Below are 14,984 nucleotides of genomic sequence, written 5' to 3' on the forward strand. Positions count from 1 at the left end.
ACTGAATTAAATTTTTGTCCATTTTGTTTGGTAATTGCCTTCTTTGTATTTATCAGTCTTTGATTTTGTCTTATTTTGAATGGAAAAATTAATGGAATCAAAAATGATCAAATGAATTCCAATAATGACAATGACAAGGAGGAAAGTGACTAGATTCATAGAGTGTACAGCTATCACATCTCTGATTTTTTTTTCAGCAACTGCTTAACATAAAATAACAGCTTTAATACACCTTATTATATTAGTTTTTTTAGCAGGCTCTTTAGGTACTTCTGTGAAGTAGGTACAATACTTTCCTGTAAACATTGGTTGAAAACCACAGTTTTTATGAGAGTGTAGCATCTACCATGTAGAAGTACTAACTGTGCCTGCTCAGAAAATTATCGTAAAAGTATCTGTTGCTACGTTTATAATGCTTCTTTGTTGGACTCTATTGTAGAGTTATTTACTCATTAATAAATTTATTACTTTAAGAGTGTCTAGTGACTTGGCAGTTAAATGCAGTGTCTTATTTTTAAGAATTTTCCCCTTTTTTTCAGAATTTTCTTAAGAGGATGTGAAGTGAAAATGAAATGGACATCCAGGCCACAGATGAATATAAAGCTCTGGAAATCTACCTACGAAAGGCACAGGTATCTGTGGTTACCAACATTACTTTGGGAATGCCAGGGAGCAGACTTGTGAAAATTTTTGGGGGTCTATATAATGGGGTAACATTTTGAAATGAAAAATGACCATGTTATTGTAGTAGCAATAAAGCCTGAATGGCCCTGAAAGTATTTAAGATTCATTTAAAGTAGTTAAATAAAACATGATATATGGAACTTGTGAATTTACTGAACAACTCAAGGTTTTATTTGGCCCTTAACTCTCTGTTGTGTATTTGAAAGTCATTTGATCTGCTTCACAACTATAATCAATATGCAAAACTGGTGAAAAATACAATAACTTTATCTGCGCTAAATTTCATTTGTCAATTTTGTCAATGTTCACAGGAAGTAGAATTCCAGAGCCCTGATTTTATTGTTAATAAACTTGTATGCCTAAATATCTAAAGGTCCTGATTTTCTTCTACTTCATATCTTAATTATACTGTTATGAAAATTTTTTCGCTTCATTTACTTTTTAAATCACACTTCTTCACTATGTTTACCTTGTAAAATTCCTCACTGTAAAACGGTACACATGAAAAAAAAATTGGAGCATCAAGTAGTTTTCTCATAGTCTTCCATACATAACTTATAAGGTGTATGTTACAACCATGTTAATTTGAAAGTCCACGAACAAGCAATCTGAAGTACTAGTATGTAGCTATTTAATGCATATTATAAGCATTTGAGTTTTTTTGACAATTATTTTTATAGGAAGAAATAAGTCGTACTTTATCAGCTAATCGTGTGACAGAACCAGTACCTAATGGTTGCGTAAAACGTCACCACAGTTTGACCAATGAGTCTGACCTCTTCAACGCCCACAGCTACTGGCAACATATTGGGTCTAGCAAATTCAGTGGCAAAAGACGCAGCTTTTCATCTATTTATGATAAACCAGAAAGAAATTGTACTTTGGGTCCTAAACAGTGCAGCCCCAAAAGACACAGTGATCCTTCAAGGTCCAACACTAATGGACATTACCAGTGTATTTTGGTCAAACCGGGGAAGAAATCTGGTGATGTTCTGGTCCCCTGTTCTACTGAATCAGTCAAAGAGGTAGGGTTGCTATAATATTGGTATCAAAACTGTATTATAAAATAAACCAAAGAGTAATTTACTGAAGAAATTGAACAATGGGGTGTTTAGGTAATGTGTTTATATACAAGTCACCTATGTATGCATGTTCTTTAATACATTATTATATATGGCTTCTATTAACAGCAATAAAAATTATACCCTGAAAAAAAAAAACAACTAATTTATAGTCACATTTAATGCCATTATTGCTTGGTATGCAGGCCATTTTTCATGAAAATCAATATTTTTTATTACCCCCCCCCCCCACCCCCAAAGGTGATTAGGATTTTTTTGTGTGTCTTTGTTTTTCTTTCCTCTTTTGTCTATCCAGGACTTTATGAGCAACTCTAGGTTTTCCTTGAAAAGCAGAGGATGTTTTTCCTATCTGGTCTTTGTCCCTGAATTCCATTCTTATGATTTCCACTAGAATCTTGGTTCCCTTGATTACTCACTTACATTTTTTCAATTATTCTTTTATAATGTTCATAGCCAGAAAAAAATTATGAAGGAGATTTTTTTTTTTATTTTATTTTACTGATATAGTAATGCAGATTATATGTGTAAAGAGGCACCCTCAGAAAGATGAAAAAGCCAAGTAATTATCTTTGAATGGCCTAACCAAAGGCTGTCAGCAATTTGAAAGTGAAGATTTAAAGTTATTGACATGTTATGATGGTCTATAGCTTACAATGACTCGACAGAATGTCAAAACATATCAAATTAGGTACTGGAGAAATGTGACATGTGTGAGGGTTTAATACTATCTATTCTTAGTAGGATACTATTGATGTACTCAAATATTTCCTTGATCAAAGGTTGACATTTTTGTGAACAGATGTTTTGAAAAGGCCCTGGAATGTTCTGTGTATATCAATATAAGCAAGAATTATGCTGACCACAGGACAGTGGTTATGTAGTGGATTTATCAATAAAAAAGGGGGGCTAAAATTGGGAATTTGATATAGATTAACTCACATTTCTTATTTTGCTTTGAACCTTGTGTTTTTTAATTCATGTAACTTCACTTTAATTTTTTTTTCTAAACTAAACCAATCTTGTCACACTCTTTCTCTAGATTACAAATGCTAAAGTAAGGATAACTGAGAATCTCTTACGGAAAGACAGTGTTCGAATCCCACCAAATTACAGAAATGGCATAAATTTATACACTTACATTTTCCTTTAAGCTAATTTTAAGTTTTTTTAAATTTTTATTCACAGACCTAGCATCTGTGTTTTTGGTTTAACAAGAATGTCAAACTGTAAATTCCTCAAATTCTCCTGTTTTCCTCAAATTGAGAATTTCTGATTTGTCAGAATTTGAGATGAGGAAAAGTTTTAAGAAAATCACCCTATATCTGGGTTCATAATCTTACTATACCATCAAAACTTTAAGAAAAGAATTCTTCAATGTAAAAAAGCTGCCCATGGTTAATGTTCTAATGTAAATCCTAACTTTAATACATATTGTATCTTTCTTCTAATACATTATTATTCAGAATGGCTACATATTTATGTAGCTAAAAACTTACATGGCCGGGTTAATGGTTAAAAAAGCTAAGTTAATGTTAAATGAAATGCATTAGCTTGCAACTTACAACTAGCTACTGTTTCATACAAGTATTTACTTTGTCTATAAACTGTTTAAATTTTTACTTTGTCTATAAACTGTTTAAATTTTAAGAGATTCAGTTTGATGAATTTCTAGCATCCCTACTAACTAAGATAAACAAAAAATGTACTGTTTAACTTCATCATATTTTATCAATGAACTTTTACTGTAGCTAGGTCATTTTATCAGCTGTTTTTGCTTTGTCACTTCACTCCAAAATAAGCTTAAAATCAGTGGAACAAAGTCAAACATTGGATCAAAAGAAGAAGTTGATAAAGAAGTCATCTATAAAAAGCCTGCTAAAGCGTAGAATTTTCCCATCTTTATCATTTAAGGCGACTTTAAGTCAATCCATTTGTATATTTGTTAAAGTGTTGATGAAAGATATCTCTATATTTTGGTATAAATGGCATTTATCATAACTGATTTACTCTCTAATGTGCATTATATCCGCTCTTTTATGTTTCCGGCCTTGAGGTAACTCTCGATTTCAATTACCGTGTATATATTTGTACAAAGCGGTGTAGTGAACATCCCCCTTAATGTTTGTTTATACATTTCTATTCAAATAAGGTAATGATATGAGTCTATTATAGGTACTATGAAGTCATGGTTCATTTCAAGTATTTTTATCATAATCTTTCTACCTTGAATGTTAATGATTATGAGTGTTTGATTAAAATTCACAATTGAACCGGCTGGAGTTGCCCTCTTAGTCTTCATTTAATGGAAACTGAATTAATGTATCAATCAATGAATAACCGTTTGGGGGGTTATTTTGGTTGGTGTAAAATTTTGTGATTTTTAGGCAAAGATGTATACAAAAAATTTTGTGTTTCTTCATTTGGGAGATGCTAAGTGGCGCTTATAAGTAGTTATATCCAAAGTGAATATTTTGTGCAACTTATTTTAGCATGTTTAAATAATCCAAAATTAGTAAATCACAAAAATTTTCTGCTGTACTGTAATGTCAATTTAGACATTTGTTGTTTTGCCTGGTCTTGTGAAAGTTTGTGTTGACCTGTTTACCTTGACCAAATAGCCAGTGAGATGTAAATAGCTCTACTTAAAGGATAAATTGACCAAGAAATGTGGTCTTATGTTAAACAGGGTTTAGTAAAGTGTTCCAAGGAAAAAAATATTCCATGAGGCTGTAGAATAAGTTACATATTTTTTCTGTATGCTTTTAAAATATAAAAAAAAATCAATCTAAATGACTTTTTTATCATATGAAATTGCAATATATTTGTCGTGAATCTGAACTGAAAAAAAAAATAGATTTGATTAAGCTTAGAATAAGTAATTCATTTGACCTTGCATGGTTGTCAGTACTTCTTATAATGGCCACAATAACCAGTCAAAGCAACTTAAATAAGGCCAAGCAAAGTAATAGTCTTGTTTTCTACAACAACAAATAAACAATAGTTATTTATTTTATTTCTCAAAAACATTTTACTTTGAGTTAATGGGAAAACATTCTAGAATTTAACAGTGCTTAAGCCAAGATGGCCATGAAATAGGGTAGATAAAGTAGTGTATAGCAGGTATATTTTTTTTTTGGCCTTAGTCATCCTTATAAACCCTTCATTGTATAAGCTTATTAATTTTATAACCTTAGGGTAATGGTATTTCAAGAGGAATTTTAATTTAAAGAGGATTTTACACCTATCTGGATGAGAAGTTTAGTCAGGTCAATTAAACAGCTTAACTTTTTAACCTTAGGTTTGAAAATGACAATAGAAAAATCGTGTTCAGAATGGAAAATGTAAGAATATAAGGAAGAGACTCAGAAAACACTGAGGTTTCAGGGAAATGCCATTTGTTGATACTGAAACAAGTGGAGTACCAATATAATTATCATGTGAGAGGAGTACACATACACTGACCAGTACTTAAGACTTTTCTTTGAATATATTAAGGAGCAATAATTGACAGTACAAGACTTTTTTCAACTGAGTTTTAGAAAATATTATAACCAGCAGCCATATTGTTTTTGTTTGATTGAATATATTTTAACTACAGTGTTACCTGTCTAAATCAGGCCTCTTTTTTACTTCAAAATTGGTACAGGTTTGACTGTTAAATTTACCGAAGGTCAAAATACATTTGAATAGATATTATGTGATTTTAAAAAGTGTCTGGTTTAGACAGAGTTAATTTTAGACAGGTTTTCAGATTATTCAGGGTTCAGTTTAGACAGGTTTTCAGATTATTCAGGGTTCATTTTAGACATGTTTTCAGATTATTCAGGGTTCATTTCAGACAGGTTTTCAGATTATTCAGGGTTAATTTCAGACAGGTTTTCAGATTATTCAGGGTTCAGTTTAGACATGTTTCACTGTATGAACAGTTACTTCAACACAACAAACTGGCTGGTATCACAAAGCACAAACCTGTGAACTGGACTCATTGAGTTACTGATAGTGTGTGACCTAAGATACTGAAATATGATTGCCAATGAGACAGTCTGAGCAACAAACAGTTAAACTTTATAGGTTACCACACAGTTCTTCAATGATGGGCAAAACCCATACCATAAAGCTGCAAAAGGCCTAAAAATAAATGAAGTGAACCTTATGTTCTTGATAAATAACAAACAACACTATAAACCAACTTATTTTCATGAACAATTAAAATAAACATTATAGAATACATTTGTGAGAAAGTGTTAGAAGCGAAATGTAATAGATGCTAAATTGAATTGACATCCTAAATCACATAAATAACATCCAAAATAAACTTGTTTATAGTAGAACTGTGTGTTTTAAACATTTCTAATGCTCTATACATGTACTTCTTGCACTTGGGAAATTATTTTCTAAATTTGAATTTTGCATTTATTGCAAAAAAATATTCTGTAAGAAATCTTGTTTTCTGTTAAGAACTTTCTAACAACAAATACTCATAAATGTTTATTTATATCTTAATACAGGCATAACCATAATATATGGTTAGTAAATTGAAGCAGTTTTTTGGTTGTTTTCTCCAGATTTAAAGGATGTGATATATTTGTAAGACATTAACACTGTTTTCCTGTTGAACATCTCTCAAGTGAAAATATGGTTATTCCAGTAAATGTCAGTTTTTATATTTTTTGCAGATTTAAAATTTCATCATTTAGGCTTTATTGTTGTGTTTACTAGCAACGAGTTATATGACGCTTGGTCAAATGACATTGACAAATATCAAAACATACAACTTTTGGCATTATGAATTAGTACAAATGACATTTGATACAAACCATTTCAAATGGTAGCAGTATGGTATTCATGAATATTGTAGTTGTGGAGTAAGTGTCAAATTTAAATTTTTTATGAGTTTCATACTTTTGGAATATGATTGTAATTGAAAGGATTGTCTGTTGAGGTAGGCGTTAATGTACTAACAATTAGAAAAAAGTAGAATGTTTGAATTTTTTGCATCTTTTGTTAAAAAATGTTGTATGATGGTCAGTATTTCGCCAATTTTTTATTAGCTCTTCTGGCAAAAGGACAAGTGAGTTCATGCCATCTCTTGGTGTCCCTTGTCATCGTAGTGGACAAATTTTTGAAAATTTTCTCCTCTGAAACTGCTAGACCGACAGGATGTAAACTTGGCATGATTGTTCCTTAGAGTATTTTGCACAAAATGTGTGATGGGATTTATGATCTGTGAAAAGACATGGCCGCTGTTACTAAAAATATGGGTCTGAAGGCATTTTTTTTTGCGAATAACTCAAAAACTGTTGCCTGAAGCAAAATTCTGGCAGAGGACAATATTGTTCAGCATCAAGAGGCGGACCTATGCTGAAATTTAATTTCAAAACAATTTGTCGTCTGATGTAGGAGTTAGGGCCCCAGAAACAGCTTCTTTTGGCATTTGTCCAATGTACAACTTAGAAAACCTTCTTCTCAAAAATCATTTTACAGAATTCAATTAACGTTGGCATATTTGTTCCTTAGGGTATCCTACAAACAAAACAACCATTTGGATTTTCGATCCATGAGAAAACATGGCCGGCATTATTAGAAATAGAAAAATAGGGGTCAGAAGTCAGTATTTGCAAATCACTCCAAAAACCATTGCCTTTAGAAATATTTGTGTTAAGCATCATTTGAATAACCAATGCTGAAATTTTCAAAATGATTTATTTACTGATGTAGGAGTTACCACTTCTGAAACAATCCTTAAAAATTTGTTTTTTTTCCATGTATACAACTTTGAAAATCTTCTTCCCTAAAACCATTTAAGATCATTTAATGACAATAAGCATATTGGTTCCTTAATGTATTATGCCCAAAATGATTTGTGAATTTTAATTTGTGAATAGATATGGCTGCCTATAATAAAAACAGAACATAGGGGTCAGAGGCAGTTTTTTTAAAAATAATTCAATAACTGTTGCTTTTAGCATAATTCTGGTTCAGTCTTAAAAATGCTATTAAAAGCATTTCCTCCATTTGACAAGTCAGTTAATATGAGCTTAGCCTGCCTCTTTCCTCAAGTTTTTCAAATATGCAAATGCTTAAGCAGGTGAGCGATTCAGGCTCTCTTAAGCCTCTAGTTGTCTACCTAAGCATGTAGGGTATTAACCATGTTTCAATTTTCTAGTGGTTGGAATCCCTCTTTTGTCAATTTTTTCATGCATTTGTGGAGAAAAAAAAGATAACCAATAATAGCTTTGACCTCCCTGTCTTTATGTCATAATTTTAGTATCTGCATGTTTCAGCTAAAAAAAGAATATCAGTAGAAAAGCCTGTTTTGCTAGAACAAGAGTTAATTTAATTGGAAAAATTTTGAGTAAGGGGACAGTTGTATTTGATTCCAATATTTTTTTATAATGATTTTACCGTTATTTAATGTACATATGTACAAAGTAGACACCTTTGAAAGAAAAATAGCTAGGGAGGCTTTGTTGAGAACTTGAATTTGTGATACAAGTAAGCTGATACATGTTGTTTGTATACCCTAAGATGTTCAATATACCACTATTCCTGGATGCAAACTCATTTTATGTGATTCAGTTTCACTGCTATTTATTTTCTTGATTTAATTTTGTCATACTTCTATGCCATACTGAAGGGGCTTGTTGGCAGTGATTTATTTTTGTGATTTTTTTGTTGCTCGTGGAATAGGCAAAAAATATATCGTCTGCAAAAATATGTTAGTTAACAGTGTAAATGCCCTCAAAAGTCAAAGGATTCCCCCCCCCACCCCCAGTGTGCACCTTTGGTATTAATACCTCATCTCAGGATTCTACAGTTAAACCTGTCTAATATTGAACCCTAGATAAACATTTTTGGGTATAGACAGGTTTTTACCTATCTGCAACCATACACTTTTTAAAGTCCCTTCACATGTTCATGTCAGCTTAAATGTATATATTTGAATCTGGGTAATCAAAAAACCTGTCTATATCAAACAAAATTTACAGTCGCTAAGCGGTTTTGGTTTAGACAGGTTTCACAGTAACGTATAGTGAAGATTTTTATGCTATGATCATTCTTGTTATTTGTGAAATTAAGTATTTGCCACATTATTGTTAAGTGCTTTATGAAATATATTTGTGTACATCACTCTAAATAACGATAAAATTCTACAAATGAACTCTTTTAAATTTATACCATAATCTTGCCTAAAATAACATTACCTTTTAAATATTTATGAAATATTATGTTCATGGCATTTTTATGGACTTAAAATGTAAATATAGTGAACAGTCTGGTATTCTGAGGGTCTAAAAAATTTGGAACTATCGTATAACATGTGTAGTATTACGCCCAGTTTTAATTGTGTAACTGAACAAAGTAAATAATCTTTGAAGTTTATTTGGGGAACATCTCTAATTTCATGTTATTCAAGAGTTCTTTATACAATGGAGATATCTATCTCTGTAGTGTCTTTATTCCACTATGGTGTTATTTAATTCTAAATTTTGTTTAAACTTCTTCTCTCTTGTACTAATATGTCAGCCTTTGGAGAGTGTGTAAGTTATGTTTTGTTGTTATTCAAGAATCGAGTTAATTACAGTAATACCTGCCTCACAATCCCTGAAAAATCATGAAAATTAAATCAAACTTTTTTACAAAATCGACAAGTTTGTAATAATTTATGACCTAACAGAATTCTTGAGAGAACATTTTTTTGGTTAACACTAACTGTCTTTTAAATGCACTTCATTTGGCATAAATGACTAATACATAGGTACATGTATAGTAAACAGATAAAGGACCTATTTTTTATGGTGTAATTATCTTATTAGTGGTTAATTGATTGGTAGTTGAATCAATTACACTACTATTTTAGACACGAGAAATGTTCCCTATAATAGGTATTAACTTAGTTCTATGGGATAGTAACATATTGATATAATATCATACATTTCTCATTGGTGTTGTTTACTGTAAACAGGAAGGTATGATTTAATATGATATAATTGACTTAAATCATTTCATAACTGACTTCATTTTAATTTCAGAATGCTTGGGTTATAAGTACAATTTACTGGTGTTTATTCGGTTGGTGATTGAAAATATGTCAAAGACTGTGCACTCAAATTTATCAGTGCTGGATTTGGCTTCCTATTTCAATATTTTGCAGTATGAATTATTTTCTGATCTTGAACTTTCTTTGTACTTGGTTATAATGCTATTGATGGCTGGTTGCTCCTTGAAATACGATATTTATGTAATTGGTACTCTTGTATTTACATGAGAGAGTACACAGTAACATTTACAATGGAAGACTTTTTGGATGGATGAACTAGTTGCCAGTATACTGTATTTTGTTGTCTATCTTTATACACTTCTATTCACCTCATCATATTTTATGTTTTAACTACCAGCATCACACTGAATTATAATGACCCAACAATACAGATGGACATTATTTTAATTATATTAATGTCAAACTTCACATGTAATTAGGCAATGCAATGTTAATTTCTTGGTTATCAGTTCATTGTTTTCATGGAAACCAATGAGAGGACCACATTTCTGATCATTTTTATTACCCAAGAAAAAAGTGATGACATGGTATTTTTTAAAATGTTATGATGAGGGAGGTAGTTCATTGTTTTTTATTTTTAAATCATAAATATGACAGACAAAATCAGTGATGCTGCATTGCCAAAAGGGAGGATCTTAGAACCAGGAAATCAGTTTAGTTAGCCTTATAGATGTGTATGTGCATTTCTTTTCCTTTATCCATAGTATCAGCTAATTTAAGGTGACATTCAAAAGCTATAGTTATTTAGTACCTAAATCGGAATTTTAAACTGGCATAAAAAAATTCCAGAGAAATTTGGTGCAACATTAAATTGATGGATTAAATTTCATCCTAAACTTTTTTTGAATTGTTAAGAGACAAATTTAAATGTATAAAATGGTTTCACTGAAGCTTGACTGACTTTATTAGGGACAAGTGTAAAGAGTAGATGATTCACACAAAAGGTGAAGAATTCCGATACATTGATGATGAGCATGGATAATAGTTTGGATTTATTTTGACGGGTCTCACCTTCTAATTTGTTGGGCTATTGCGTACTAAAATAGTTAGAAATATTACTAGGTCAAATATTATTTTTTTCGAAGGAATAATAAACATTTCTGACACAACCAAGATCAAGAAGGATTCCTAACACACCTGGGGTGAAGATACATATGGCCTAGGCCTTAGTATACCTGGTCTTTCTCAAACTCACCTGGATTTTTATTTTGGCACATGTTATAATTGGATGATAATCATATTTGTTTTCTAACTGTAGTGTTTATCTAACCTGACTGTAAATTAGTTTACATTCGTCAAACAATTGAATAGTGACCATCAAATTTAATTTCAGTGATTCCAGGATGTTTATTGCCAACTTCCAGTTGGCACCAATGTTGAATTTTCTGATTATGGAAGTCTTTGACATACACTGTGAATTGGTTCTCTATGAGGAAGGCCATTTGGATGTTTCTGTAAAAAATAGCTCAGCTTGTATGTTGTTGATGGACATTGAAACACTAGGTTGTAGCTAAACTTTGGAGTAATGTACATTGTGTCTGTCTTATAAAAGATTACTTGGTCATTAACAGCTTAATATTAGTATTTTTAGACTAAGTAGTTATAAAACAAGAAATTGGTAGCTTAGATTTATGATTTTAAACCATCATAATGTGTGCTAGAAAGAGGCTCTGTGTTGCAGGAACATGAAATCATTGGTTTTGATCCTCCAAGAAAATCAATTTTTCTAGGAAATTCCATGGATTTATTCTACCTGGTTTCTAGGATAAATTTTATTAAGAAAGTAATTAAGAGCAGGTGATAGGTGGCTGATATTATTTTACACAGAATATTACCTTAGTGGTGTAATTTATCACAGTTTGCTCAAGTAATGTATACCTTACCTTAAGTGGATAAAAATGCAGTCATAAACTCTGGACGCAATGTGGTCATGCATATTTTATTCATCATTAGTAGATTAAATAGTGGTACTATAAAATTCAAATTTCTCTTGATTCATAAATACGGGATCTGCATATAGATGCTGCGGTTTATTTTTGATGTATACTATTTTCAAATTTGTTTGGTGACATCTGAAAACTATCCTAAAGTGTATTCTATAAAGGGAGCTGTTTTATTTAAAGTGTGTTTAAAATTTTTCATAAAACTGCAGTGAATTTTAAACAGGGATTCGTGAACTAATATGGCAGTGTCGTACAGTGATGTTTTAAGGCGATACAAAGACACATCGTTGCTTATTTTTCATGAGTATCAGGTAAATAATTATCATATTATGTAATTTTTATGTAAGGGCGAGCGAGTGTGAAATTTTCAATTTAAGGGGTGCATGCTAACTAACACAAGAAATGTTATCTGTGTAATAACATGTTGTATATAAAGATTGGAGATGAGGGTGGTCCATACTGAGGTCACGGTCATCAACTGTTAAATTTTACATTTGTATAACAATGTCAGCTGTAGGTGAAACTGTCATAGGACTTGTATTGAGTTACTAATACATTGCTTGAAATATTATCTTAGAAAATTTGTCTATGGTTTTTGACACTTTTATTGGTGACCTCAATTATGAGCTTTTTAGGATAGCATTGCAGTGCATCATTCTTTCTTGTGTAAGGTCTATATAATGTTTGCATTTAGTCACTCCTCTGTAAAACCTCCACAGAAAATACTGTAAATGGATTCATTTTTGTGGCTTCAAATTTTTGTGGATATCAATTATTGTGGTTTTGAAAATGATTACCATTATATTGTGTGAAAATCATTTTTGCGGGTACTATTTCATTTGTTGATTTGTCCACCACAAAAAATGTATGCAGTATGTTTCGTCCTATCACCTATCTTTTAAGGTTCTACAATGTTATTTTCATTTCAAGTTGAAATTTCTATATTCATCTCAATAGAAATAAATAGGAAAGAAAGAACATGCATAGAGGAAAATACAAATCCATTCATTCAAATAAATTAATGTTTCCAAACTTAAGGTCATGTCTATTCCGGTATTTTACATTATCAATCAAGGGGGTCTCTTTATTGCTTTACAACTTAACAATCTTATATTACAAACAACTGTAGCAATCCTTTCGACTTAAGTCTCGGTCTTTTAGTCTTTGTTGCTTGTTAGAAAGCCAGTCTGACTAAGTGGAGAGGATAGGACCAATGTTACTGACATATTGTGGTAAAGGGGTCAGCTAGGTGGAAATCCACGTCAATAAAAGTGAATGAAGTACCCTAAAATACTTTACGGAGATTTAAATGTATAATTAATCTTGATCAATCTTATTGTTAAGGGTTGGAAAGGCAATTTCAGTTTTACATGCATGATGAGGTATATGCTGTATGAAAGGGTAAATTTAGAATTGACACAGATTTAAACTTGCTGATGCATTAAAAGTGTCTGAGTTATGGTTAGTTAACCTCTTAGTTTTAGTGGAGTCAGAATTTCTTGTTCATAATTTTTTTTATATTTTTGCTCTCTGACTGATTGATGAATTAGTAAAATCAGGATTTTTTTTTTTTTTTTTTATGCCCCCACAACGGTTAGTTAAAGTTTCGTTCCGCTATCTGAGTTTTACCATAATTTTGGGCCCTGGACTTAAAAAATTCCATGGAAATAACAGTTTTCCGCAGTTTTTTTGTAAACCCATGAAGATATTGAACTGCTTTTTGGTATGTGAGTCTGTCATGATCATTTACAAATCATTCTTTGCTGTTCATTTCCTCAATTTGTTTTCAAATTTGCAGCAGATAGTCAGCAAATAGAATTTGTTAGTTTTCTGAATATATCACAAATAAATTGTATACCCTTGAGCTATGATTTTACTCTTATTGTTCCCCGTTTTGTATGTAAATGATTACTATTTGTACCTTATATGGTGTTATCTGATTCATTTAGAAAGTTTTTTTTCTTGTTGAGTTATTAACTTGTAGACATAAGCAAAGTCAATTTCAAAATAAAAAAAAGAGAGAACCTCTCTTCATTTCTTTCTATGCATTCCCTCAGCTAACAGACATAAACAATTTTTCAATTTTAATGGATACTTGGAAAAACATTTTAGACTTGCAATAAATATCCAGTATTGCTTAATGAAAAATATGTGTGATAAGTTATCAAAAGTTGTAAGTTTTTTCTATACCTATCTCTCCCTTTATAAATACCTGTTATTAGATTTATAATAATTTCTATCATATCTGGTATATTTCAGGATATTTCAAGGTGTGAAATGACAACCTTTGACACAAAATAATCTTAAATAAATAGGTGTATTACAATGAATAGATAATTTGTACCAATTTTTCTTCCTACTTTGTTGACAAAATTTGATTAAGTGGCAAATCATCTTTGGTTAACACTAGGGGGTCTGATGCAAACTTGGTTCACCCCAAATTATCCTTATATTTACATGTCCTCAGAGCTGTAATACCTAATTCAATGAAAAACAACAAACCTGGGGGTATTTTAGTGTTCTTTGAATAAATAACTATACTAGCGAAGGTGTCGAAAGTACAATTTTAATAGCGATTGAAACAACTTCAATTTATCTTGGCTTATAATAAAATGAAATCAATTAAGAGGGAAGATTTGATATAAAGACAAATTTGACATGATGAAGCACTCAAGCTTGACCGAGTACTACCTATAGCTAGACAAGTTTATATTAAAAATAATATTTCTATCTTTTATGTTAAATGTATTAACTGTTAGTGACCTGGATATTTACCCTGTTTTTAAAACATATTAAGACAGATCGTCATGAGTTTTATGTTCTTTGATCACTAACAAAACAAGGAAAAAGATGTTTCATTGTAGAAGGTAAATTTTGTTTGCTTTCAGTTATTTTTTCCAAATATTTGTAATGATATGGCATATTTTCTTTGTGTTAAAAAAAGTCCAAGAATGTTTTAGACCTTGTAAATTTCAAATGGTTTGAACATTTTTAAGGATGAGTTTTGGGTTTGAGAATTGTTTTTTTACAAAATAATTTCCTCCTATATAAATATATTGATTCAGCATACGATTATTAGGCAAAGACAAAAATATGTCTGTTTAAGGTTACCCTATCCACTCTATTTTTCATGCTTACTTAGGACATCTTATTTGTAGTTTTTTTTTTAAATGTCACTTAACAATCAATTTGTAATCTCAGCACTATTAAAGA

The 14,984-nt window shown here is 31.0% G+C and overlaps 1 protein-coding gene across 4 annotated transcripts in view; it reads left to right on the top strand.

Annotated features, from left to right (window-relative positions):
* LOC148604740 (rho GTPase-activating protein 7-like) overlaps positions 1 to 14,984 on the top strand; it is a 121,646-nt gene that overhangs the window by 31,680 nt on the left and 74,982 nt on the right. For 3 of the 4 annotated variants that reach the window (XM_088551052.1, XM_088551051.1, XM_088551053.1), the window contains exons 3-4: positions 540 to 632; positions 1,365 to 1,709. In XM_088551052.1, the coding sequence (XP_088407178.1) occupies positions 573 to 632; positions 1,365 to 1,709 (405 nt within the window). In that variant the 5' untranslated portion in view covers positions 540 to 572. Of the gene's footprint in view, positions 1 to 539; positions 633 to 1,364; positions 1,710 to 10,775; positions 12,083 to 14,984 lie in introns of those variants that run through there. The other variant, XM_088551054.1, reaches the window with a different exon arrangement.

The sequence above is a fragment of the Perna viridis genome, chromosome 10, assembly GCF_037379345.1.
Source record: "Perna viridis isolate PV_CMFRI_1.1 ecotype Kerala chromosome 10, ASM3737934v1, whole genome shotgun sequence".
NCBI classification, from domain to species: domain Eukaryota; kingdom Metazoa; phylum Mollusca; class Bivalvia; order Mytilida; family Mytilidae; genus Perna; species Perna viridis.